The sequence below is a fragment of the Rhipicephalus sanguineus genome, chromosome 1, assembly GCF_013339695.2.
Source record: "Rhipicephalus sanguineus isolate Rsan-2018 chromosome 1, BIME_Rsan_1.4, whole genome shotgun sequence".
NCBI lineage: Eukaryota > Metazoa > Arthropoda > Arachnida > Ixodida > Ixodidae > Rhipicephalus > Rhipicephalus sanguineus.
In genome coordinates this window covers 166,233,826-166,261,277 of record NC_051176.1, presented here as the reverse complement: position 1 = coordinate 166,261,277, position 27,452 = coordinate 166,233,826, and the positions used below count along the sequence as shown (strand labels likewise).

The 27,452-nt window shown below is 46.7% G+C and overlaps 1 protein-coding gene across 3 annotated transcripts in view; it reads right to left on the bottom strand.

The window, feature by feature from the left end:
* Positions 1-27,452, bottom strand: part of LOC119401689 (PH and SEC7 domain-containing protein) — a 279,260-nt gene that overhangs the window by 29,896 nt on the left and 221,912 nt on the right. For all 3 annotated transcript variants that reach the window (XM_037668613.2, XM_037668620.2, XM_037668630.2), the window contains 2 exons: positions 14,870-15,063; positions 11,591-11,649 (listed from right to left, as the gene is read on the bottom strand). In XM_037668613.2, coding sequence (XP_037524541.1) covers positions 11,591-11,649; positions 14,870-15,063 — 253 coding nt within the window. The remainder of the gene's footprint in view (positions 1-11,590; positions 11,650-14,869; positions 15,064-27,452) is intronic.

Genomic DNA, 27,452 nt, shown 5'->3' with positions numbered 1-27,452 from the left:
CACCGATTTAAACGCTTCTGGCCAGATTCCAATGGTAGATGCTGCTGCTGCTGCTCTGCCAAGCTGCTTGCCAGTTCCTGGCTCTCTCTCTCTCTCAGGTGCCATCAGGAATATAAATGAGTGAATAGACTGTCCTGATTAGGAATCTGTGAGATGCAATTCTGTCCGTCAAAACAAAGAATGAGCACTATAGCAAATATTATGTTTAGTTTATTTCCATGCATGGGCTCTCAATGAATGTAGCACGAGTTCATTTGCAACTGTGGGTGAAAGGAATGCATGCCAAGAAGGTCCCACAACCAGATTTGTTTGCTTCATTGTGTAGCAGCTTGTTACCAGAAGCTTGGCACAGGCATACTTTATTAGTAGACTCTGCTAATGTGGGCCATTTCAGCATGGGTGTGAGGCCTGTCCATAACTGCCCGGTTCACCTGAGCGGAAGAAATACCACCTACTCTTAGTACTAACTGATTATGCCTGCCATGAAAGATGTAGAAGACATGGGATAGAAATGTTCAGAAGGTATTCACAGCGTTGAAGCATTTGTGGCTGTTCACCTGTGAATACCAGACTCACAGCTACTCATAAAAGCATGCAAGCACAGGAACAATATTTTTGTCAGTACTGTTTTAAAGGCAACCAAAAAAAACAAGGAACGTCTGTACGCAAAGTACCCACTATGCAACATGCGCACTTGTGCAGCCGCACACTCCATTGATACTGCTGCTGCTGATGACAAATTATGCCTGAGCGCTTAGTAATGGGTGGGCCTTTAAACCACCCTCTTGTTGCGCAGTTCACATTTTTTTATGCCTGGTGCAATTCTACGCTTCTGTGTATAATTATTAGAAATGTTACATACGTTAAAGGAACACAAAAGAGCAAAACGATTTTTCTCATATTGGTGAACTACTCTTTCACGATACCAAAAACACCATGCTTGCTGCGAGAAGACGCTTAGTAAGCGAGAAAACGCGCAAAAACAAAGTGTGGGTGGCGACACCACCTTGAAGTTTTTGCACCATTCGCCGTGATGTCACATGTTTTGACGGCACCTACTAGAGACTACGTAGTTCCTAATCGGTAAAAATAAAGTACATTGTCCTCTGAGGGGGCCATAGACTTAACATACCAAGTTTGAGGTAATTTTTTTGCGCCAATGGCACCAAAATACGATAAGTACACTTAGAAATCTGTGACGTCACGCGGGAAGATTACGGCGCGAAATTTAAAAATGAAACTTTGAACTTGATTTTCTCCTGTATTAATAAACCTATGATGGCAAAATTAATGACATTAGAGTTCCCAGGGCACAATTTATCGATCTAAACCGATTCATCGTTTCTCTTTAGTGTCCCTTTAAGGAGACTCCTCGCATTAGATGACCTTTGTATAGGGTTTTTTTCCAAAACAGTTTTAAAAACTAGCATGGCTCTGTAGTAGAACACCTGCTTGCCATGTAAGGCCTGACTCTGATTCTCATTTGAACCAAAATTTCTATTTATTTATTAGCACCTATCTCTATTTTTCATTCACGGACAATGGTGATTTTTTTCTCCCAACCAATGGCACTGACACCAGCGCCAGACTGGAATTTTTGTGAAACGAGCTCATTAAAGCTATCGCGTTAAAATATATATGTACAGTATTGGCAACACCATGTAAATATGCATCCTCCTCCAAGCTCTACTACTTAACTATGGTAAAGCTGTGGTGTTCCTGAGTATCGGGTTCAGTGTTGTGCGCGAGTTTCGGTTTAGGCCACAAGAGATTCCACCGCCAGAGGACCAAGCAGCAGCGCATGCGCCGAGGGCACGCTACCCTCTCCCGAAGCCAGACCCATTGTTTCCATGTATTCTCAGTGTGCTTCTAATAAACGAACGTAACAGACGTATGCAGCACTGGCGACGAGGGAAACGAAAACCCACTGAATATACGGGTGTGGTCCACTGCCAATGGCGTCTCTTCAAGCTTCCATCGAGCCCTTCTCGGGGAAGGCCTGGACGTCATGGATTCAACGCCTTGGATTCCACTTTGTGGCGAATTCCATCACAGCCGACGAGAAGAGGCGAGCCCTGCTCCTGACTCTGTGCGGGCCGGAGACATTTGAAACCGTCCGCGCACTGGTCGCACCAAAGAGCCCAGGAGAAGTGCCGTATGAAGAAATCGTCCAAACCTTGGCTGCACATTACGACCCACGCCCATCTGAGCTGTACTGTCGCTGCAAATTCCAAAGACGCGACCAACAACCAGGCGAGTCCATTGCTGTTTACGTTGCCGCTTTACGTAAACTCGCCGCGGATTGTAACTTCGGCGTTGGGGCATTGCCCGCCGCTGAGGCGACGGCAACCACGGCCGCCGCAACCACCGTGCTCCCCCTGGATATCATGTTACGCGACCGTTTCGTCTGCGGTATCCGAAACGAGCTCGTTCAACAGCGTCTGTTCGCCGAGAGGGACCTTACTTTTCAGAAGGCTTTCGACCTCGCCGAGAGAGCGGAAAGCGCTGCCCTGCAGCAAAAGAGCATCAAGCTCGAAACAGAAAAGTTAGAAGTGCACAAAACAAGCCACAAGAAAGGAGGCGCAAAGGGAGAGCAGCACACTCCACGCAAGGCACACTGCTACAGATGCGACGGCTCGCACGATCCGGGTGAGTGCAAGTTCCGGAATTCTTCATGCAACTATTGCAAGAAAATTGGGCACATTGAAAGAGCTTGCATCGCAAAGAAAAAGCAACGCAAAACTGCTACGCATCAAATGGAGCCTAGACCTGCAAGCAGGGAAGAGTCGGGAGACAGTTCAGCATGGGGCCTTAATACAGTAAAGAGCCTGCAAGCATGCCCGAAGTTCATGGTGCCGCTACGCGTTAACGGGAAGCTTCTAGAGTTCGAAGTTGACTCTGGTGCAGCGTATTCGCTAATCAGCAAGGAAACTTACGACAAGAGTTGGCCTACAAAACGACCTCCTCTAGCCCAAGCAGACTTAAACCTCCACACCTGGTCAGGAGAGCACTTGAGCCTCGTTGGCACTGCTCAAGTACAAGTGCGGCACAAGACTAAAGATTACGTTCTTCCATTGCATATCATGGAAGGCAGCGGATGCAACCTTCTGGGCCGTAATTGGTTCAGTACTCTCAAAATCCGGCTGCAAGGCGTAAATCAAACGGATGATGCAACGCACACAGAGCCCGCAGTGCTGCACCGCCTATTAGAAAAGTACGCACATGTTTTTAATGAAGATGTCATCAGCTACGAGGGACCCCCAGTTCACATTGAGCTAGATCCAAACGTCCCACCACACTTTTGCAAGGCGCGACCGGTTCCTCTTGCGCTCAGACCGGCTGTGAAGGAAGAGTTAGACCGCTTGGAGAAGCAGGGCATTCTGCAACCAGTGCAACACTCGGACTGGGCAACACCCTTGGTGTTGGTTCGGAAAAAGTCCGGATTGTTAAGACTGTGTGGCGACTATAGAAGCACAGTAAATGCAGCGTCCTTGAAAGCGGCATACCCGCTTCCCACCACTGAGGAGGTGCTGTTGACTCTTAGAGGTGGAAGAATGTTTTCAACGCTTGATCTATTTCAAGCCTATCAGCAACTTCCGGTCACCGAAAACACAGCAAAAGTACTGACCGTGAACACCATAAATGGACTGTACGCAGTCAAGAGACTTCCATTCGGAATCCCAGCAGCACCAGCAATATTCCAAAAAATCATGGAGACAACTCTCGCAGGAATTCCTGGCACCAGCGTGTACCTCGACGACATAATTGTCTGCGGAGAAACGCCAGAGCAACACAACGAACGGCTAGACCAAGTGTTGTCAAGACTGGGTAATATGGGCCTGCGCCTACAGAAAGTCAAATGTCGATTTGGGGACATGAATGTGGAATTCCTAGGACATCGCATCGATGAACAAGGTGTGCATACAACTGGAGCGAAGGTTAAAGCCATCATCGATGCACCAGCGCCGAAAAATAGAGTTGAACTTCAAGCATTTTTAGGCTTGCTTGCTTTCTACGACCGCTTCCTCAAGGACAGAGCGACAGTGGCCTCACGACTGTACAAGCTTTTGCATAAGGAAACACAATGGATATGGGAGAAGGAGCACCAAAAGGCATTCGTAGAGTTAAAGAAACTCATTCGCGACAGCACGGTGCTTGCTCACTATGACGAGCGCAAACCTCTTCTCCTATCATGCGACGCTTCGCCCTATGGTGTTGGCGCCGTTTTATCGCAAGTAGATGAAAGCGGAGCAGAAGCACCTATTGCTTTCGCGTCCCGAACGCTTGGCAAGGCAGAACGGAATTATGCACAACTAGATCGGGAAGGACTTGCCGTGGTATTCGGCGTTGATCATTTCCAGAAGTATATAACTGGAAGACATGTGACTATTACAACTGATCACCAGCCGTTACTCAGCATCCTCGGGCCAAAAAAGCCGCTTCCGCAAGTCTTGTCACCACGCATGACCAGATGGTGCCTGAAGTTGTCCGCTTACGACTACGACCTTGTGTACAGAAAAGGCAGTCGAAACCAGAACGCAGATGCATTGAGCAGGCTGCCACTGCAGGGAGATGACGACGAGCCATCCCCTCCCGGCGATGTTCTGATGCTAGAATGTGCGATTGATCCCCAGCTTTCACCCAAGCGCATTGCAGAGCTATCGCGCGAGGACAAAACTCTCTCAGCAGTTATTCAAGCAGCCCAGCAAGGAAAGCTACGAGTAATGAAAGGCGACGACTTCCGACCATATGTGAAGTTAGCGTCCGAGCTGTCGACGCTACAGGGATGTTTGCTCAGGGGATCTCGAGTAATAATTCCGATCGCAGCTCGTCCAGCAGCTTTGAAGATTATTCACTCAGGGCACAGGGGCATCGTCGCTATGAAGGCCTACGCAAGAGGTTACCTTTGGTGGCCTAGCATCAGCAAAGACATAGAGAAGACTGCCCAAGAATGCAGACCATGCCAGGAAAACCGAAGGGCACCAGCGAAGGCACCGCTTCCAGAATGGCCAAGAGCAGCACAACCATGGGAGACAATTCACATGGATTTTGCAGGACCCATTGAGGGCAGCATGTTCTTGCTTACCGTTGACTCATTCAGCAAATGGCTTGAAGTACGGCAAATGACGAGCATTCAGTCAAAACACCTAATTAAGGAATGCAGAAACATTTTTGCAACCTTTGGTGTACCGCGAAAAATTGTCACTGACAACGGGCCGTCTTTCGTCTCGGTCGAAACAGAAGATTTTTTCAAACGAAATGGAGTGAAACATGTCACGAGCGCTCCGTACCATCCTGCCACGAATGGTCAAGTGGAACGCATGGTCTTCGAACTCAAGCAAGCGCTTGCAAAAGAGAAAGATGTCCCTATCGCACACCGACTTGCGCGTTTTCTTCTAAAGCAGCACACGACAACGCATGCCGGCACGAAGAAAACACCCGCCATGATGATGTTTGGTCGTGAACTCCCGACCGCATTGACATATCTGAAGCCCTCAGACTCTCAGCTCATTGACGAGGAAGGAAAGGAAGGACGGCGCATTCGCAAAAATCAAATCGTCTACGTGAAGAACTTCGCAGGCGACCCGGCATGGATGAAAGGGACAATCATCAAACAAGTGGGTCGTCGGTCTTGGTTGGTCAGCACAGACAGAGGTGTCGTGCGACGACACAAAAACCATATCCAGACTACGAGACAAGAAGCAACTCATGACAACGCTTCTACAACAGAATCATCGGGAAATACCCGCCAGCCTTCGCTGCCAGGCCCGTAACTAGGGGGGGGTTGAGGGGGTTCTGACCCCCCCCGAAATTTTTTTGATGCTTTAACTTTTCGGGTGATACTAAAATATTTACACGCCTTCACAGCGACCACCAGCTGCCAAAGTTACACTGCAACTTTCCTGGCATTGCTTCCCTCTTCTTCCTTTCTTCAAACCTACCCTTTTACCAGAACACCTCAGCGCTCCCTCCCCCGCACGCGCACCTGCCCTATTTGTACAGCTTTGCACTTCGCCCTCGCGTTCCTTCGAGTCTTTTTTTTTTTTTTTTTTTTCGTCTTTCACCCCGTAGCAGCTCCTTTATTGATTCCAGATGCTTTCCTTGTGCATTGCCGCTGGAGAAGTTATCCGTCTGTGTGGACCGCACGTGTCGGCTTTGGGTTCCTACGAAAAGCGCGTCTCCTTCTGTGAAGGTAAACAGTTCGACAGCAACGGCAACACCAACACGACGTGCGCAAATTTGCCAGGGAACGAAACCCCTAAGCGGAAAAACTCAGCGGCGCATTCCGAGGACGCAGGCTGCAGGGTAAACTTTTCTCAAACTGTAGTCCTCGCCACCGAAACGAATCATCGAAGATGACATCTACTGAAAGACTGGCATATCCGAGCAACTTCGAACAACCTTAACCACACGCAAGGAAATCTACCTCTTCTGTACACAGAAGGTATATGCACCTCCCTACAAAGCGCACAAAGCGAGGATACAGCCGGCACACAATCCGGCACCAGCGGTCAACTTTCACAGGAGAGAAAAAACGCCGCCAAGCTGGGCTGTGCGCGGGAGTACAGAGGCTGACGTCACAGCCTACAAAGTGCATTTTTTGGGGGTCACGGCTATTTAATTAGCGCAGCCCAGAGAGAATTATGCAGGCACCCAGGGAGCCGTCTGTGAAAAGGTGACTTTTTCACAGGAATGGAGCAACACCTCCTTTCTGGACTGTACCACGGGAGTGCAAATGTCTCGGCAGTGCATTCTTGGGGGTTCACGTATATTAAGGGGAGTATGCAGTGCCCATGGAGTCTTCTGTGAAAAGGTCTTTAAGTAGCGTTAATCCAGTTTGCTGCAGCTGGAGTACAATAATGGGCCTGCATGCACACCAGCTGTAGCGGCGTTCAGAAAACACATGCGCCACGCGGGAGCCGGCGCGTTCATCACACTTCTACATTCTAGCCACTGTAAAGTGGATAAGAGAGGAAGAAAACATCGCCCGCCGTTCACGCCAGGCAGTCGAAGCAGTCGCAAACGTCTTTTTGGAGCCACTGGCCACTTCTGTGTGCGTGCACAGGATTGCGGCAGCAAAATGAAAAGACACTCTGCAACAACGAAGCAAAGGAGTCTTGCGTCTTACTTCAAGAAAGTTCGAACCGATGAAGCGGACGGAGAAGAACCGCCTCCTTCGAAGGATAAAACTTCGCCCTCCTCAGCACTGGTGGAAAGCCAAGCGCGTCCGAACTTCTGTAGCGACTCAGGAGAATGCACCGGTTTATATGAATCACCTGAGAACGAACACAAGCAGGACACCCATGCGCCGCCGGGAAATGATGGTGGCCGCAGTGCAACTCCAAGTGACCTTTGTTCTACAGTCAACGCTGGGCAAAGTGACGCCTTAGAAGGTGAGTGGCATGGCACCTACACATTCTGGTTCGCCTCCCCTCACACGTCTCTGATCTCTTCACTGTCTCTGCTTACGTACGGAACGACCTAACCTGCTGCCATTCCCGTCGCCGACTTCGCGCTGGCGACGCTAGAGTGGCAGCTTGTAACACATACATACCGTTTTTGTACCGCGGTTACATTGTGTTACTTCATCAGGAGCCGTTGGTCGCGGTGTCCCCGGCTTTGGTGGTGCTATTGTCCAAACTTATTTCTTGCTTTAACCAGAATTTGAGGTTGACATACCAATTTCTTTATTTGGGTACAAATAATTGAAAAGTACCATCGAATTATTACAAGTAAGCGATGTACTTGTTTTATTCACGAAAATAAGCCAGTATAAATCTTAAAAAATGGCAGCCGTTCTACACGCAAACCCCCCCCGAAAAAAATTCCTGGGTACGGCCCTGTTCGCTGCTTCCATTTTTCCTCCCAGACGGCCAGGCTGACAATCAGCAAGAGGTGCCGACTGGAGGCGCTCCAGAGTGCTGTGCCACGCCAGCGCCACTCCCATCCGACGACACTTTGCAGGGACCACCACAGCGGCCTCCGAGACGTCGCCGTCCCCCCGACCGTTACCAAGATCAGTGGTGACTCAGACAAAGTGGGGAGGGATGTGTGGTGTTCGTGAGTATCGGGTTCAGTGTTGTGCGCGAGTTTCGGTTTAGGCCACAAGAGATTCCACCGCCAGAGGACCAAGCAGCAGCGCATGCGCCGAGGGCACGCTACCCTCTCCCGAAGCCAGACCCATTGTTTCCATGTATTCTCAGTGTGCTTCTAATAAACGAACGTAACAGACGTATGCAGCAAAAGCTATTGGTCTTGAGTTGAACATGCAGAAGGTGCAAAATGAGGAACACAAATAAACATGCAAAAAGTACAATTTGGACACAGTTAAGGTCTTTATAACTATAAATCTGATGCATATATAGTAGACCTTGGTTAATTCAACTCTAGTTATTATGATCCTGCCAGAACATCTTGTGTTGGTGCACATACATTTCTACACACTGAGTCTTGGGAAAATAGGTCCTGTGCTTGTAGCTGCATCATACTTAGGACTGTGCAGCGCTCACAAAAAGGGACAAGGAACAGAAGAAGTACACAGGACAAGCGCTGACTCTCAACTGAATTTTTTATTCCAGAAAACACAAAAAAGTACAGAAGAAAAAGAAATAAACAAGAAGAAAAAATTGTAGCTGCATCTTGCATGGCACTGATTCATTAATGGCAGTCAATAGTGACACCCACCTTATGATCGATCCCTGCCACTCTCTCTAACCTGTAATTTCCACACTCCGCAACTAGAAATTAACACTTGCCTGCAATGTACAAGGGCCTATTTTGCATGCACCTTCTTTTTAATTTTAACGCGACAGCGTTAAAGAGCTCGTATCGCAGAAATTCCGCCGTCGGCGTCGGCACCGTTGGTTGTGAGCGAAAAATCATCATCTTGTCCGTGACCGAAAAATCGAAAAAGCTGCAAATAAAATAAATAATAAAAATGTTGGGTCCGAGTGAGAATCGAACCCAGGCCGTCTGCGTGGCAAGCATGTGTTCTACCACACAGGCACGCCTCTGCATGGAGCTGCACTGAAAGTAACTTTCATGCTTCCCAAATATACGCGTCCTGTATACAGGTGTCACAGTACGAGATGTAATATCGCAGTAATATTGCGTGGTACAAGCGTACATTGCCATCGGGCATCACACCATGTCAATATCATAAAGACTTGGTGGTTTAAAGACAGCCACCCATTACAAAAGGCACACACATTACTGCGCGTATTCCCTTAAGACCACGTAGTGGGTGCATCGCAACTTCGAAAAGGTTTCTCGCGCATAATTGCTCCTGGTTTAAAGCATGCTACCCATTACATAAGGCACACACCTTAGTGCGCGCATTCTCTTAAACACTCGTAGTGTTCCAAGTGCGCACTAGGGGCAGGATATCGCTATCGCGTTCAACTCTTAAAGGCGAAGCTTAAGTGTCCCCCAAATTTTTTTCGTACGGCTAGTCTTCAAACTTGCCAATTCACACACACTATTAGGATTTTTCCTTTCTTTTTAAATCAGAATTTACTGGAGCAAATACAGAAATATTACATATGTGTAGTATACACATGGAGGTCCCAAAGTTTAAGACTGTACTGGGACCTCCTTATGTATACTGGGACCTCCTCCTTTCATGGTTCTTCGGTTGGTTGTAATTATGACACACTGCTACCATCACGAAATCTTATTCAAAAAAGGAGTTATGTTACATGCTAAGCTACCAGTACCAAAACCATGTCACATGTTTTTGATCGAAATCTCGTGTTGCACAAAGAAAAACTGCCATGGTGATGACAAAGTGGCACAGGCATGGCGTGGCTCACCTCCTCATTGCCAATGTGTGTGGATTCGTTCAAGAAATGTAGAATATCAAATGCAGTGAAATGCAAGGAGAATGACACCGTGCGGCCCATTTCATAACCACTTTTAAAAAAGCTTGCTTTCAGGAAATCACCAAAATTTCCAAATTTTCTTTCACTACTGATTCATTATCCTAATATCAGTAGTTCATTTGATATGTTTTGTCTTGCTGTTAATTATTTCTCATGTTCAAGGATAGAGAAAGTCTATATGAACCATGACATTTCTAAGAGCAGAAAAGAATTACGAGTTCATCAGTGAATTTGCAATATATGGGTCTAGGTTATGGCACAACTGCAGAATTACTAAATTAAAGTGCTCAGTTTTTTTGTCTTCTATGAGCTACTCAAGCTGTCAAATGTATTCCCCAGTGTAGAATTTTTTATTGCGATAGCAATTATATGAACAGTCTGGACGGGTTATATGGACAGTCTCGACGTCCTTCCGGTATGAAGTCCAAATTGATAAGATTCCCCCCCCCCCCCCCCGCGCATTGTATGTTCTACCGCGGGTAAAAGCGCGCGAGCTGGGACGACGAACGAACGCGGCCGAAGCAGAGTTCAAACGAGCCGGCCCATTCCCGTCGCTCGGAGGGTGCACGCGATAACATCACCCCGCTCGGGAGGCCTGCCGTCGAAGCGGACAGGAAACGCCCCGCCCGTCTTTAACGAGCCTTAAAAGACACGAAGACGCGAGGGGGGGGGGGGTGTAGTGTCGCGCGAGGAGCAACTTTGAACTTTGAATCTAAGGGCGCGGTCGCGATCGCTGGCGCGCGCGCTATCTCGAAAGCCATCACAGCGGGTGGCTCGTATACCCTTCTACGTGCTGCGCTCTTAACGCGAAATGACTATGCGGAGAGCATCGCTCCCTGGAGCGGCCGTATTCTCTTACACCAGTGTTTTGTAGTTACGCGAGATCGGATACAAAACAGTTAGCTGCCAGCCTCACTTCGTGTAACACTACAATTGTTACTATTGCATTCATTGCTTCGCCCTTGCCGTGGAACTGTGACTTTTTTTCAAATGCATGTGGCAGATAACACAGTTTTAATCATTTAATGGGATTGCTCGGAGAGGCAGATATTACTTGCAAGATAACCGAGAATGCATAACTATCCAATTAATGAAAATGCAACCCTTAGCTTTTAATTGCTAAGTACTTTAGGGCACATATCACAGTATACACGTTGTAGCCGGTGAGCCTGCAAGCACAGAGACCTGAGATGAATTCCGTGGAAGGCGTAGCTAGATTTTACAATAGACATAGTGAAAAATGCATTAAAAATGCAATTTTTTTCACCTCTCTATGAAAGCACCAAATTATGCATTAAACACTAATATAACTGAAAGGCCAATGCACTTTTCATCGCACACTTCGGAAACACTATCACAAAACTAGTGTAATTCTGAGAAATAATTTTAACTGTATGCCCAATTACAGACACATAAATTGTCGTGTGTCATAACTCATTTTGTTAGAAACATGATCAATAAACATAATCGGACACATCAGACACTTTTGTGGTGTACCATCTCACTATTTGCCTCTAACGCTAGTCTTGTCGCCCAAGTTCAGCAACGTTCTGCAAGCTCTGTGAGATATGAAGAAATGTAACACATGTGCAAGCATGTTGAATATGAAAATTAGAAGCATGCAAAATATGCACACTAACAGAAAGGGTTCAGCCCAAGATGAAAATAGTGACAAAAGAGAGCGAAAACAGTGAATTTGCAATACTCACCTCGCTATGAAGGTCAGTGTTCAAGAGCATTAGTGCGCATGTGAGTGTGTGCACAGCATCTGGAAAGGACACCTGGCAATTAGTGAAAGCCAATAATGCAATAGAGATCATTAATTCAAGTGATGATCCTCTAAGCTTTGCCAAATTTGGTTAGATATGTGAATAGCAACTCGAAATATAGGATGAGTCAAGTAATGACATGTTCTCAACAAGCATTACCGAACTATATTTGATTCTATAGACATTTCTAAATTTCTTACTAATATCCTGTTGATGTTTTGGCAACTACTGCAGTTTATGAATGCATGCAGTTTGAGCTTCTCATTTCCAAAAGACCCTAATGGGTTCAAAAGTTGTGAGTTCAAGATCTTTAATCTAGTGGACATTATATCAGAAGCCATTCTGATGCACCAGTAAGCCAAGTGAACACATATGAAGACATAGTACTTGCTAAAGTCCAAGTGTTTGCCAACTCTCTATTTCTTGACAGTGTGCTCGAATATTTATTTTTATAATGCAACGTCTGCTTCACCAGCAAGGTTTTCAAATTCCCAAATAAAGCCAATAATGGTAAGTAGTATGTCGATATACTGAATTATTGTCTATAATATACTGCCCAATCATAAAAACCTCTCGAAAACCCCAATGCAAAAGTACAGAGCTGTATTACACATGTACTCAATTTTGTATCTAGGAATTAAGATTTTTTCAGCAAGCAGATTATAAAAAAATCAGCAGGCATTTATTGGCATTTTTTTTCTTCTGAAAATTCCGAACTTATTGGCAAATTTTATGGAAGTGCTACTTCTACAGTAAAGCTTTGGAAAACTGCACATGCATTTATAATGGGAATGAAAGATCAGGATGCGAAGGCTTTACTGTCAAAAAGGCAGTGAGGTGAATCAGTTACAGTTGAAATTGTTAAAATGCATGCACATATATATTCATGTATTTCTGTAAGATAACTGGAAGTGCTCTCTTTTGTTTCATTTGCACTTAGGAAAACTTCCGCTCCAGATTGACAATAGTTAACAAGAATTGAAAGCCCACTTGTAAAGTAGATGGCAGGGATATTCTCCAAATCTTTATTTATAGTTTCCCATATCCCTTCCTCGCTTGCCACCATAGTTCGATAATTAAACCACTTGTTTAAATAAGTTCTTTTTCTCCCCTCCCATAAACAGTACACATCTCATATTGGGAAACATGCACATTTCACACAGTTCAGTACACAGTACCAGCCTGGAGTGGCGAAGTTGAGCGAATATTTTAAAAATGCCTTGACACTGGCAAAGATGCAGTCCCCGCAATTTCCTGGAAGATTGCAGTTAAGTCAGTTCAGTCTTCTTGGAAAAGGGGAAAAAATATATGTTCTCGTCGCTATTTTTGAAAGACCAGTTGGCATGCATGGGAGGCATGCTAATGGTTGCTATAATACTTTAGAGATTGCAAGTAGCTCTCCTGGCTACTCTTTGTCACTTTACCTTCTCTTATTCTTTCCATTTTTTTTTTGCCCCAATAACTTAACTCATCTGCTGGCCTATGTTCAAAATTGGATGTCAGCTGTCCACTTCCTTTTCACAAAACAGCCACAAATAACGTTTACTCCTGCTACAAGCCGGATGCTCAAGCCGAGAGGCAGCATAGAGCTGGGCAGAACGGATTTGTACACACACAAAACTGCCTTGTTTGAGGCCAGTTCACCATGAAACAGTTGGCTAGAGAGAAATAAGGGTGGATAGGTTTGGCCAAGTATGATAGTGTTTAATAAATCCTCTGTAATGCTGGCAGACCTGAGAAGAAGAAAATTTGCTCGGCCAAAATCATCAAGTGCCCTGAACCTTTTGCATTAATCAAGCATGTGAGACAAACCCATTTCAGAGGGGTTGCGGCTTACGTGATAAGGACCCAGTTTTAATGGCCGCAGAAAATTTTCAGATTAGGCACTTCTGAGCCGGCAGGTCCTTTTCCGCCTTATTTTTCAGTAAATACTGAAAAGTCCCATCTAGATGCATCGAACCTAGCGATGTGCCCCTGTAAGTGCGCTTCTTCTAACGGGCGGGCGAAGATTTCTCGAGCAGTTGAAAATATTCGACACCAGCGAAGCAGCGCTGGTTTGGCAGGTGCTGCTGAACATATGCTTCCACATGCGGCCATGACGAGCCCCACATCCTAGACCTAGTACTAGTCCTAAATGTCAATGAGAAAACCAATAGTTTACACCAAGCTACTTTCATGCACCTTCTCCTCAACGCTGAGGGAAATCCTCCATATATAAAACATAACAAGCGACAATATAACTTCCCCTGGTATAGTAACAGCACTGCCATTAATCGTGCCTTTATATTTTTTTCAAATCGGCACAAGACGTCCAGGAAAGCAATTAAATTGTCCGCGCTATCACGGCATCTCTGGGAACCATAATAGAACGATGTAACTTCGGGCAAATTAGATCGCGATAGGCTACACAAGAAAACATGACACAGGGAAACGTACATACAACCATCTTCCCTTAAATAGGATTGAAAGCTGGGCAAGTTGGTAACGATTCATGTTGGGTGCAGGCAGGCAGTGGCGTAGCCAGGGGGGGGGGGGGTACACCAGGCCCGTGCCCCCCCCCCCCCACCCCCGAAATATTTTTTTTGCCATGGCAGACAGAGCACAAAATGACAATCACATCTGCCTGCCCGACCCCCACTTCAGATCAAGAAGATGCCCACCCCCCCCCCCCGCAAAAAATTTCTGGCTACGCCCCTGCAGGCAGGGCCGTACCCAGAAATGTTTCTTTCGGTTGGGGTAGGTGGGTGGGGGTTGTGTGTGGAACGACTAACTTTGGGAACTGGTGGCCGCTGTGAAGGCATGTAAATATTTTATCATCACTCGAAAAGTTAAGGCATGAAAAAATTTCGGAGGAGGGGGGGTCAAAACGCCTTCAACCCCCCTCCCCCCTCTAGTTACGGCCCTGGTTATAAGCAAAGCAGCGCAAAATGAACGAGGACTAAGAAAGAATGGACACAGCACGAGCGCCGTTTTGCTTATATCCGCTATGTATCTTCCATTACATTAGGGGTGATGCATGACAATCACTTGTGTCTAAGTGCCTTTGCTGGGACACTGCCATCTACTGAGCGTGAGTTACTGAGTGGCTGAGTAGCTATGTGCTAAGCGGCCGCGTTCGAAAGCAGGCGTGGCCGGCTATAGTGGATCTGCTTCGGTAACCTGCGTCGAGGCACGTACGTCCGGTATGTCACCATAAACTCCGGGAGGAGAGTGTTATACCTTGAGACTTGAAGGCGCCAGGGTTGCAATCGAGGTAGCGCTTGGAGAAGTGGACCAGGACACGCTCGCGCTCCTGAGTTTCGCCGATGAGGCAGAACCGGTGCAGGAACATGCGAAGCGCCGCGTCCAGGGGCCGCCCGGTGAAGTCGAAGAAGCGCAGGTACTCCTCCGCCACCACCCGCGCAAACTCGTTGCTGCGCACGGAGCAAAAACGTCAATGCGCACAGCCCCCGCAGCTGGCGTCGCACATGATAAGGCCCGGGAACTCCTCCACATTTCGAGTCGCGGCGCTGGCACCCACCCACTACCCACGCTACACTTGACGCCAGCAAAATATGAAAACCCAACACACAAGCTAATAAACACATCAAAGCTCTCAATTGAGTCCTCAGTAGTTTACAATCGCAACAGAAGAGCTGTCGGGGAGTGAGGAACCCTGTGAACCAGTGATCACGATCCAGCAAGGCTGAGATTCGGACATCAAGAAAACGTAAAACGACGTCGGGTGAAGTACCGGTGAAGAAGCATACGAAGCGGCGCCACAAGCCTAGCTGCTCCTTTAGATTATCCAGATGGGCAAGAGAGTTTACCACTGCCTAGCCGACAGCTTGAAGGTTATGAATAAAAGCTGTTCGGCGAAAAGAACTCCCCCGGTACAGGGCGGTTCCGGCACGTGGCGGAACCGGGTCTTGCAGAAATTATCTTATGGAACTAATTTAACTAAAACTATATTTGTTCCGAGATTATTGTATGCACTTTGTAAAATTCACACGCAAATGATAAAGACTCCGCATCAATTCTCCGTGACTGCTGCATCATACCCGTATGCACTGCTAATAAAAAAAAAAAACGCGCTATTACTGGAACGCATATGTAGCCGTTTCAACAGGATACGCAATAATAAATATATGCGCATAGTTTCAATATTTGCACGATTCTCACTACACTGTGCGCTTCAGTCCAAGAAAATGTTCTCACAAACAATGTTACAGTTGTGCAGGCGGACAAGGTTCGTGGGATCGTGGGAGGCGCGCGTAAACATCGATGTGCTCGTGTATTCCAGGGGATGCGCCTGCGACCAACCACACGCTAGGCTGAATATGACTGTCTCTCGGTGTATCACTAGAAAGCCACGGTCCTGCGCCCACAGATTTAGTAATGCTCATCACATTTTGTAGCCAGAAAACTATTGGCAAATTTCGGTGGTTGATCTGGTCCTTCGAGCAGGGGCGTAGCCACGGGGTGGCACACCGAGCACGTGCCCCTCCCGAAATTTCTTTTTGCCTTGGGACACAGAGCTCACAATGACACTCGACCACACTTGCCTGCCTCACTACAGATCAAGCTCGTGCCAACACAGAAACAAATTTCTGGCTACGCCACTGCCTCCGAGTGATTACAATACGCTCCAGATCCCAAGTCAGGAAAAAACACGCCATCCGAACGGCTGGTTAGTTTCCAGAACAGTGAGAGGAGAGGAAGCGAAGGCCGGGGAACTTCCGGCGAAGATCGTCAAAAGCCACCACATCACATAGTATCATTGCGCGCAGAGCGCAAAATGAACAAAAATTTGGTGGGCTATAGAAAAGCGGCCACTGTACAGTATAGTAGCGGCCATCGCTTGCGAGACAGTCATTCGCCAGCAGAGTAAGACTTGAGCACTGCGATAAAGAGACTGTCACTGTCTGTATCTCGACTCAAAAGAAATGAAGGAAGGTGCCGTGAACACATGTAAAAGCTGCTGCTTAGTCATCATCGGCATGAGGAACACAAAGCGTAACAAACACACCAAGGAAAGTACCTAATCGGCCGAGCCGACACTGCCGACAGCGGCAAAAGCACGCTGACGGAAGCTGCACAGCACTAACGTGGCCAGAAACCAACCGGATGACGCGAATGCTCCGGAGTGGTCGGCGGGAACATTCCTGGGCGCTCTTAGTCGGATCGCACTACAGAGAGAACCGGAGCGCTACAAAACGACCTCCCGAAGATCCCCTAAAGCAGTGTACGCAATCGCAAATGGCCCCTTGCTTCGCATTGGCGTTCACCACATCAGCACAGGTTTATCGGGCGTCGCATTAATTCACCACGCAACAACACTTCAGACTACGTATGTAGTCAATGTAATGGTGAAAAAGGCCATGAACCGCGTTCAGTCTGGAAGGGGTAACGAAGCTGAATACCGTCCCTGAAGTCGATAGAAGCAGTGAATGTATGCTAATTAAGGCATTCGGAGTACCTTTTATGCCGAAGCTGTCAATATTAACAATACTTAAGCACGGGAGAGTTTATATGTTTTTCATTATGTCCCTAACCATTGTGCCGGCAGCCAGTTTTCATATTCACGACGCGCACATGCGCTGGAAAAGTTTATAGTACCGCAAAACTTTACGTCTTTATTGAAGTCGTCGACAATAACTATATGGTAAAATTTCTTAACAATGCACGACTGCCTAATGGGAAAGACCCATATGTCCATAATTCTATAATGTCATGTAAAACTATATGAAAACAAAGTTTTCATATATGATCGTGTATAATAATGCCACGTTATGGATACAGGACATAGGGGGCATAACGAAATTTTTCAATGGAGCTACGTAATAGTGTCGCTGTCGAGGCTCGAACTTGAATGAGCAATTGCCAAGCTGCCTCTGCACTCGCTCGAGTCTTGCACAAACTCAATGCTATGTGGCAACAATGCCACCTACGAGAAATGAAGACAAGGACTGGCTTCGCTATATAGTTAGCAGAGGCCACAATTCGACAAGGCCCCGCCCTGCATAATTTATACGTACCTGCATTATAACTGAAACCGTTCGCGCTCCCAGAAACAGATCGAAGTTCCGCAATCACAAAGTCGCGAAGTAAAATCGCGAACATCCGCGCATATAGTCCCGAGACCCGCGTTCACAAAAAGGTTATTGCGCTAGAATTGTCCGTAAGAAGAAGAAAAAAAAAAATCAGCCTGTCGTTGCACCCATCGTTAGCGAAGGCGGCTGGCCAATGGCAAGTTTACTGAATTTAGCCCCCTAATTAAGCAACCGCACGACGGTAACTAATCCGTAACAAAATCTAGAAGAAAAAGAAAAGGCTTTCTATTGTTTGTAATTTTTAAGCGGCAAACTGGAACTTTCGTAATACTGCGCCGCACAGTAACAAGTCTGGAGGCTTTTCGCACGTAAAACTATCGCGTGTATTCTAACCGCTATGAAGAAAACTGCGAAAACAAGAACTAGGCGTATCGCGCAAACCTATTTAGCAATTCGCGGTGGCCACAAAGGACGAGCAGAGGAATCCCCTGCGCCACTCTTATCTGGCCCGGAGAGTTTTCCCACACTTTTCTATGCACACGAAGAACATGCCTGGATGAAGAACAGGCACTGCAGCCGCCAGCAGACACAGCGACCGAGAGGAGAAACCGAAGGAAAGTACTCGAACATATCCCAGACTCCAGGAGAAACGAAATGCGGACAATGTGCATGAGGTGTAGAAGAAGAAAACAAAGCGTTATGGATGCACTCTCTTTTACGCCGCGCATTTATTCATTTGCAGCTTCCATGCTTTTCAATTGGCGGAAACCACGCGTTCACAAATAAGATAAAGGAAGAAAGAAAGGCCTGTTACTTCTTCTCACCCTCTGTTGCATTGTGCGCAAAACATCCGCATATCGAATCACTAGTACAGGGAATGTCATGGGCTGCACGCCCGTAACATTTCCGAAAGTGGCTCTCAGCTGTTGAGAAGGGCGTCCGAGTGTATTCCCACGGAGGCGTGATAACAGAGCGCGTTTACGAGCAACGACCGCGCATTAACTTTTATTTTCGAAGGCTCAATTACAAAACGCCGCAAGAGACAGACACCTGCAGCTTTCCTCAATCGTAAAGGAAAAACATCAGACAATGCGACAAACAATGACGGTGCGCGTACCACGGTCGCGTATTACACTCAGACCTTTTAAAACGCGCAAGTTGCTTTATACTGCCTTGCGCTCTCCCCTGCTGCGTATGAGAAAGCGGAGTACACAATAGACGACGCTTAGCTTCTACGGTCGAATTTCGCGATTCGCGAGAGAATTAGCACACGATATCGAAATGCGCTTTTTCGACATTAGACGCGCACCACGTTTGGAGGCGCTGGTTTTGTGTCACATCTACGGCCACATTTAGACTCTGAGCTTTGTGAACCTCCGCTGGCTTTGTCGTGGCAGGTGCACAATGAATCTCTCTCTCTCTCTCTCACACGCACACGCGCGCGCGCACACACCACACACACACACACACACACACACACACACACACACACACACACACACACACACACACACACACACACACGCGCGCGCGCGCGCGCGCGCACGCACGCACGCACGCACGCACGCCGGTTGAGGCCGTTGCAGGCTTCTGGTGCTTGCGACAAGAACACCATTTCGCAAAATACATTCCACACACACAACGAAGTTATCGACAAAATAGCGGGACGCGAAATGAGAACAAATATGTTTGGCGTTGACGTGGATCCGATAACAACGCATCCCTTTCTGCCATACGGATTACATTAGCCACTCTAACGCAAGCGCAGGCACAGGTTCCCAGACTATGCATCTAGTCTATAGGATGAAACTGGATTACACTCTGCCGACACAACGCCCAATCCCTATAGGCAGCGTTTTCATAAAAATGTTCTTCAGCTCATCGTATAATACCATTAACGCACGCCTGTCGTTCGATATATTAATAAAGGCTGCTGGCCGTTGGAAGGGAGCACTTACGAGCTTTGTGGACTTCGGCCCACATTTTCGACAGTTACTTGATGAAAAGCTCGGGAAAAAAAAAAATCAAAAGGTAACATGCGCCCTTGAGTGGAACGCCGCTGCTTGTCACACGAGCTCATCGTACCAAAAAGGCGGCAAAGAAAAGTGGGGTCGTGTTTGAAATGACTCTTCACCCTCAATTCTGTTTCATCACAGGTCGCACCGAATGACCGATCGATAGCGGCGGCGTGCGAGCCATTGTGGCCGGCGAAATCAATGGATCGGGAAACGAATCGTTACAAGAGCTGGGCCTTGACTTTGCAGCCATTCCTTTTCTCACCCACTCTTTGCCATTGCCTCGGTTCGCAGTACGACGTTATCGCCGACCACACGGCGCAACGGACGTTATAAGAAATAGAATCGAAGGTTAAAATGGTGGCTTCGCAATACCCCACCCAAGCTTTGGCCGTGTTCCAAGATTAAGCGTAACGAAATCTGAGCGACAAAAACTGCAACAAAGTTTTAATAATCATAATAACTGACGAGATTCTACGCCCCAAAACCATGATATGATTATGAGGGACGCCGTATAGTGGAGGGCTTCGAAAAATTTGACCATCGGGTGTTCTTTAACGTGCACCAAAATCTAAGTACGTGGGCCTCGAGCATTTCGTCTCCATCGAAATGCGGCCGCCACGGCCGGGATTCGATCCCACGACCTTCGGGTCAGCAGCCGAGCACCGTAACCACTAGAACACCGTGGCGGGTCGCACCAGAGTTATGGGAGCAGAGCACTGCGAGGAAAGATCGTTGGCCAGACAGGCTCAGGAGTGGCGCATATTCTTCCATTTCTACACCGAGCTCACAACCACTACAAGAGTTGTCAAGACGTTTATTTGTTTGTTTTTTCAGTCACGCAGCCAAGTGTTCAGAAAGAGCAGGCACGCGCTACTACAGTGTCGTTCCACAACCATCTTTTCATTCGCACAAGGACACTTCAGCTTATCTCGGCTGGTGTGAATTAGTGCTCTTAAGAGTCGATGCCTCCGATGTCGTACATTATAATATCTCGGGTGTTACGTGCCCAAACCATGATATGACTATAAGGCACGCCATAGTGGAGGGTTCCGGGAATTTTGACCATGTGGTGTTCTTCGGGCACTGGCATTGTACAGGAGACGGGCCTCTATAGCATTCCGCCTCCACCGAAATGCGACCGCCGCGGCCGGAATCGAACCCGCGACTTTCGGGCCAGCAGCCGAGCACCGTAAACGCTGTACCACCGAGGCGGACACCTCCGATTTAGGTATACAGGATATCTACAGGTAAAAATGTTACTGAGCCTGAAGGACGTATTGACACATTACGAGCACGCAATGTCCAAATAAATACTAGCGGAGGTACCCGTCCAAGCCAGGACACGTGGCAACGTTGCTATGTTTTCGGTCATGCCGCCTTACTTCGGCACAAGTTTAACAAAGTGGCAGGTATGGAGCAAAAAATCTGCTCTCTGAAGAAAAAAAAAAAAACGTCTCGGTCCTAAATGTAAAGGTGCACTGCGCGCGTTTAAGCAGCTTTACCGAAGATACGTCGTCGCGAACTGGGCCAACCACGCAATATCGAACGAGCGAGCGGCCGGGATCCACACAGGTCCAGCGCACAATGTCTTTTCATTACATTTGACGCACCAAAAAGCCTGCAGAGACAAACCTAAGGCTTTACTTACGTAGATGAAAGGCGCTCGCGTCGCGCTTGGCAAGTTCTGTAAAAGCGTGAAACGTGTACGAGAAGGTTGGATGTCACGGAAATATAGCAGGATACCTGTGGCTATTCTTACTTTAAAGAAGTGTCATGAGAGCCCGATTATGTTTCGCAAAGTACAATCATTATTCACAAAATTCAAATTTTTGAATCTGCCAAAATAAACGAAAAGAAAGAACAAGAACGGAATATATTTATGGCGTAGCCAGAAAACATTTTTCGCAAGGGGGGGGGGGGGGGGTTAAGCATACTTTATGTATGTTCGTACGTTCTGCTGCGTTAAAATGGCCAATTATAACAAACACTGAGTGTTTCTCTTGTTTAACCCCCGCAAAGTGTCATGAAGAAACTCCAATGTCCCTTCCCGCCGTTAAGGTGATCTAGTGGTCGTGGTTCTCGACTGCTGACCCGAAGGACGCGGGTGCGAATGCCGGCCGCGGCGGCCGCATTTAGATGGAGGCGAAAATGCTTGAGGCCCGTGTACTTAGATTTAGGTGCACGTTAAATAACCCCAGGTGGTCGAAATTTCCGGAGCCCTCCACTACGGCGTCTCTCATAATCATATCGTGGTTTTGGGACGTTAAAACAAAAAAATTATATATTATTATTTCTGTATAAAATTTTTGCTTACAAGAAAAAAAAACTCGTAAGTTATTTTGCCAGCAATTTATCGCTAAAATTAGTTGCACGATCTACAATCATGTTCCGTAATGGGCAAGCACGCTTTACAATATTTCCTTGCATGTAAACCTCCTTACTACTTTCCAATGCCAAAGCTTATGTTTATTTAGGCTAACATCCTTACATTATCTCTACTTACCGCAAAATTCAGACAATGGGGATTTACTCACCAAACATTTTATCAGCATATACAAATGTGTTGCTATAAAGAAGAATGCAGGAAGGGATGTCAACAAATTCCATTGAGTCGCTTTGGGTACCCATTCTTTTGTTCAGCGCTCCAGCCATTTTTCATCGGCCAAGTACAAGCAAATTCAAAGTTCTCGCTTTTCTGTTCTGACCTTCAATTACACGTGAAGCGCCTATACAGAACAAATTCTGTTGAAGACGGTGATTTAAACAAAGGTGCGGTTGCCTGTTTTTGTTATGTGCTGTAGCGCTAATTTTCACTGCTGGAAGAGCCCCCCTCGAGAAATACGCCCACTGCCCATGACAGGAGCCAAAAAAAGAAAAAAGAAGAGTCAGGTTAGTTCAACTAGAGTTACATGCAGGGGCGAGCTGTGTCATGGACGAAATAATGAAGCTTAATTATTTTGCGATAGTGAGCACTATCTCAAGTCAGCTAATCTGTCAACCCAGCTAATTTTGTCCACCCTTCTAGCAGACGCTCCAAACAATTCGCTAACCTCCCGAAAACTGTGAAGGGGCGGTCGGCAGTTCACATTAAAATGCAAGCTACAGCGCTTCGATTTGACTTTGGTAAACCTTTTGGTGTGTTGAATACCCAAACTTTTTTGGTGTGTACCCATTATTTTCGAATGTCACTTTCGTTTTTTTTTTAAGATCTAGAAACGCCCTGTTGTTACCATGTGTAAGATCTAACATTTGCTTGGCATTTTTCGCATCTTTCACTTACAATTCACAATTTTCTTTTGCTTTCGGAGCATGTTCGCCTTGCAACGTGTCGGACCAATTTAAGGCCAATAAAACTCACAGGGTCCCTTTTGCATTCGCCTAAGACGACTCAAAGGCGAAAGCCACCATCTTTTTCTTCTCCGTCGATGTATTGATCCTTGGCCGCCCCCCTCCGAAAGCTTTCTGAACCAAACGCGGTTCTGCACTGCCTCCAGGATCGGAGGCATTCCAAGCTCTCTGCACCTCACCTGGTTTTGCACTGCCTCCGTGATCGGCCCGCCTTTGACCAAGCGACGATGTCATTTTATGACGTCATGTGACGACGCATTATTGTGACGTCACAGTGACGTCATGATGACATCACACATTTTGGCGATCTGTGACGCCACGATGCCGTCATATTGTGACTTCACGCGATTAATTTTTTGCATCCCTCGGTGTTGACGCCGTCGACGATCACTTTTCGCGTTTTATGAGGCATCTAAGGCTTTCGCCTTAATAACCTACTATAACTTTCCTACGCCAAATGTTGCGCATACCCCACCGAAGGATTATCCCGATTAAAACATTGGCTGACAATTTGTGAAATAACAGGCAATCATGCCAAGGAAAGGATTGCCTGTTAGTTCTCATTATTGTTGTGTTTAACAAAGAAAAACATGCCCTCAAAAATCCACTTCTTTCCCCAACAAATTAGTTACTCGAAAAAGGCAAGTATCGTTCGTGATATGAATAAATCGCTGGGCACCAGCAACAACAGAAATGTCTGTGGTGGAGTTGGGCGACAAGATACAAAGAAAGTACTGAATACAAGCAGCGAACTACAGCGCATATATGGTAGCAGAAGGCTAAAAACTGCAGTCAGTCGCCAAAAAGGACCGCCGAAAATTAAACCACGAGTGCTCCACACGCTACTGCCATGACAAGGAACCCACGCACGTGTACAAGTTGATAGCTTACAGACGACACCAGGGGCCACCAGATGGCGACTCCGCTCAATTTTGCAGGACCATTTTGTACTAATTGTTCCATAAACATGCGCACTAACGGTTTATTAACTTTAGCAAGGCAGATCAGCCGACGGCTCCAAGCAGTCTTTACGACTCGCGTTGCGGGCGAGCGCGCAATGCGGCTGCAAAGTTTCTTCTGCTGACGTCCCGCGCGAGAAGGAGCCGCTCAGAGATCTCGGGGCTAAGGGGCTAATACTACTCATTTATAAGTGATTTAGCCAAAGCGATACTGCGGTTCAACTGGCCTTGAAGTTCTCATCACATTATTAACGTTTTTCACATGCCTTTTCTCTGATGCTTCCATTTTAAAAAAGCAGGTATGTAATTATTATATAATTAATTTATTCGACGTTCCAACTGTGGACCGGGAACGTCGAATAAACGTTTTTTTTTGTAGGTGCGCCTGCACTTCGTATTACTTATTAATCAGCGGATCCGTGAAACGTAAACTTATGCATTATATATATATATATATATATAATATATATATATATATATTATATATATATATATATATACCGGGTGTCCCAGCTATCTTTAGCCAAGGGTTAAAAAATACAATATTAGAGGCAGGCGAGTAAAATCAGTTGCAAATTGCTGACAGCCACCTTGCGCGCTACAGACAATTTTTTGTTTTGTAATTAACTAATTTGTTAATTAGGACGATTTAACTAATTTGCTAAATATTGACTTTAGGCAAGAAATCCTGCTTGCAAAGTTCGAGAGCGTCCTCAAAAACCCGAACTGCATTATTTGCGATAAAGAAAGTCTCACGTATACCATTTTTTCCAAGCTGCAAAGAAAGCCCGCGAAATACAAAAAGAACCACGTGACTAGCGCGCTCGCGCGCCGCGAGAATGCTGCCCTCAGCCGAGGTTTGAGCGAACGAAATCACCTGCGGCCGAGACTCGCCGGCTCCGTTGCAGCAGTAGGCCTATAAGTGGGCGGTGGTTTCTTGGCCCGTTGCCAGCCAGCTGCGCGCGTGACGGTGCAAGTTGTAGTGAGCGCGGGCCAAGAAACCACCTTTAACTTATCGGCCTACCGCTGCAACGGAGACGCCGAGTCGCGGCCGCAGCTGATTTCGTTCGCTCAAACCACGGCTGAGGGCAGCATCCTCGCGGCGCGCGAGCGCGCTAGTCACGTGGTTCTTTTTGTATTTCGCGGGCTTTCTTTGCAGCTTGGAAAAAATGGTATATGTAAGACTTTCTTTATCGCAAATGATGCGATTGGGGTTTCTGAAGACGCTCTCGAACTTTGCAAGCAGCATTTCTTGCCTAAAGTCAATATTTAGCAATTTAGTTAAATCGTCCTAATTAACAAATTAGTTAATTACAAAACAAAAAATTGTCTCTAGTGCGCAAGATGGCTGTCAGCAATTTGCAAGTCGTTCCACTCGCCTGCCTCTAATATTGTATTTTTGAACCCTTGGCTAAAGATAGCTGGGACACCCTGTATATATATATTGTTTACATAAGCCACATCCACCCTGCCTCCCCACCAACCTTCAAAAAAATTTTATGACTACGCCACGACCACTATAACCACCAAGTGCACGCGTCATCTTGCTCAGGCGCAATTTAGAGGTCGCAAAAAATGTAGAGGTTAATGAAAATTGGACAACCAAAAGCCCTGCGCCATCGCTATTCCAATTTGAGCCAAAGCAGCCCAACTAAAATTTCGATACAACTGGCCTTCAATAGAGAGCGCCCACGAACACATCATAAACTGCATTTGAATTTTCAAGAGGGTGGTCAAAGGTGCCACTATGAGGACATATAAATCAAACAACCTTCGCTGGTTGGGCTAAAGAACGACCTCGTTTGTCTAATATACACGCTATTTCGCCGCGCCTAATTGCCTCTAATTTCTCCCTGACTCAGCGCGGTTTTGCGAAGGTCCGACGCTCGGAGACGCACACGTCGCACACGGCCGAAAACGGCCAGACGAATGCGGCGACCACGCATGCAGCTTCAATGACACTCGTCCTTATGTCGTCAGGCGCGTGCTTACCATTATACATGCAAATGCGCCACCGCCTGGTTCGTCCGGCCCTTTAGAGCAAGGCCGTCATTAGCGTCTAGAAACCAATCAACGTCTCAGGAGAAGACGCAAGGTAATGTGGACACTATGGCTTCATTTACGTCAGCTCTGCATGGCACATGTTCGTGACGCTGCCGACTCTACATAGTTGGCTACACGATACACTATACGAGCTACACGCAATTTAATGTCGTCGAGCCCTCGAGAATAGGCCAACCCGCCGTGCTGTATATATAGCTGACGTGAGACTACATATGAAAGGTCCGAGAACGAGAGGACCACTTTTTTTCTTTTTTTTGAACGACGGCAGACAACGACGATAGTTTGAGACGGGGCGTACATGCGCGCGGCATGTACGTCCCCTCCCCACGACTTTCTTTCCCCCTCCCCACGACTTTCTGTCTACACTTGTCAAGATGCCGGCGTTTTTGTTGTTTTTCTTTTTTCCTTTGTGTCATTTCTCTTAATTTAACATTTTGCTGCTAGTACTGTATAATTTTACCGCATTCACTATTTTCTTTTTTTTATTTGTGATTCCCTTATTTTTTACGTTTCACTTTTGTTGCGTATCATCGAGTAGAGATGTTATTTGCTTTAGTCTTGTTCGTGTATAATATAGCACGTTTTGTTTCGTTGTTTTGTATTTTTCATGTTGGAACCCGCTCCCCTCTGTAATGTTTCGGCGATTGAGGGTAACAGTAATAAATAAATAAATAAATAAATAAATAAATAAATAAATAAATAAATAAATAAATAAATAAATAAATAAATAAATCGGCATGTATTATAGTATTTAAGAAGTCGAGCTAGCGTCCTTTCTAGTGCACACATCTTCCGCAGTTGAGAGGTGCGTGAACCGAGAGATGTTGGCGCTGCAGTATGAACTTCGACGACGTTTGCTGGCGGGCTGGTGGGTGATGCACTGTTCATACTGTTACAGCACATACGCACAAAAAGAAAAAAACACAGAAAACGCAATATGTTCTGTTCCCGCGCGCGCGCACGCGCATGCTTCGTGCGTGCGCGTTAACAGTGTGAACGATGCAACGCATTACGCACCAGCTTTGAAGTGCGTCATTTTCACTAAAACATGAAAAAGCTGACACCCATTAATGCACCCCGGTATTCGCATACGCGGTCCGATGTTGCAATGCGGGATCAGGAAAGGCGCCAGGTGCGCATCCTAACGCGATAACGGATCAAAGTAGCTGGCGCGAGGCTCGAGCATTCTATACAACGCGCGCTTTGTGAAACAGGAAGGTGTGGTGAGGCGAATTCCCGAGTCTCGAACAACCACCGCATCTCCCGGTTTTAACTCGTGCCAACTTCGGACACCGTTGGGCGTGGTTTATACTTGACGAGCATGAGCAGCCACCTTTCGCACTTTCTCATGGGGGCTTCACTGAAGCGTTTTAATACAGCA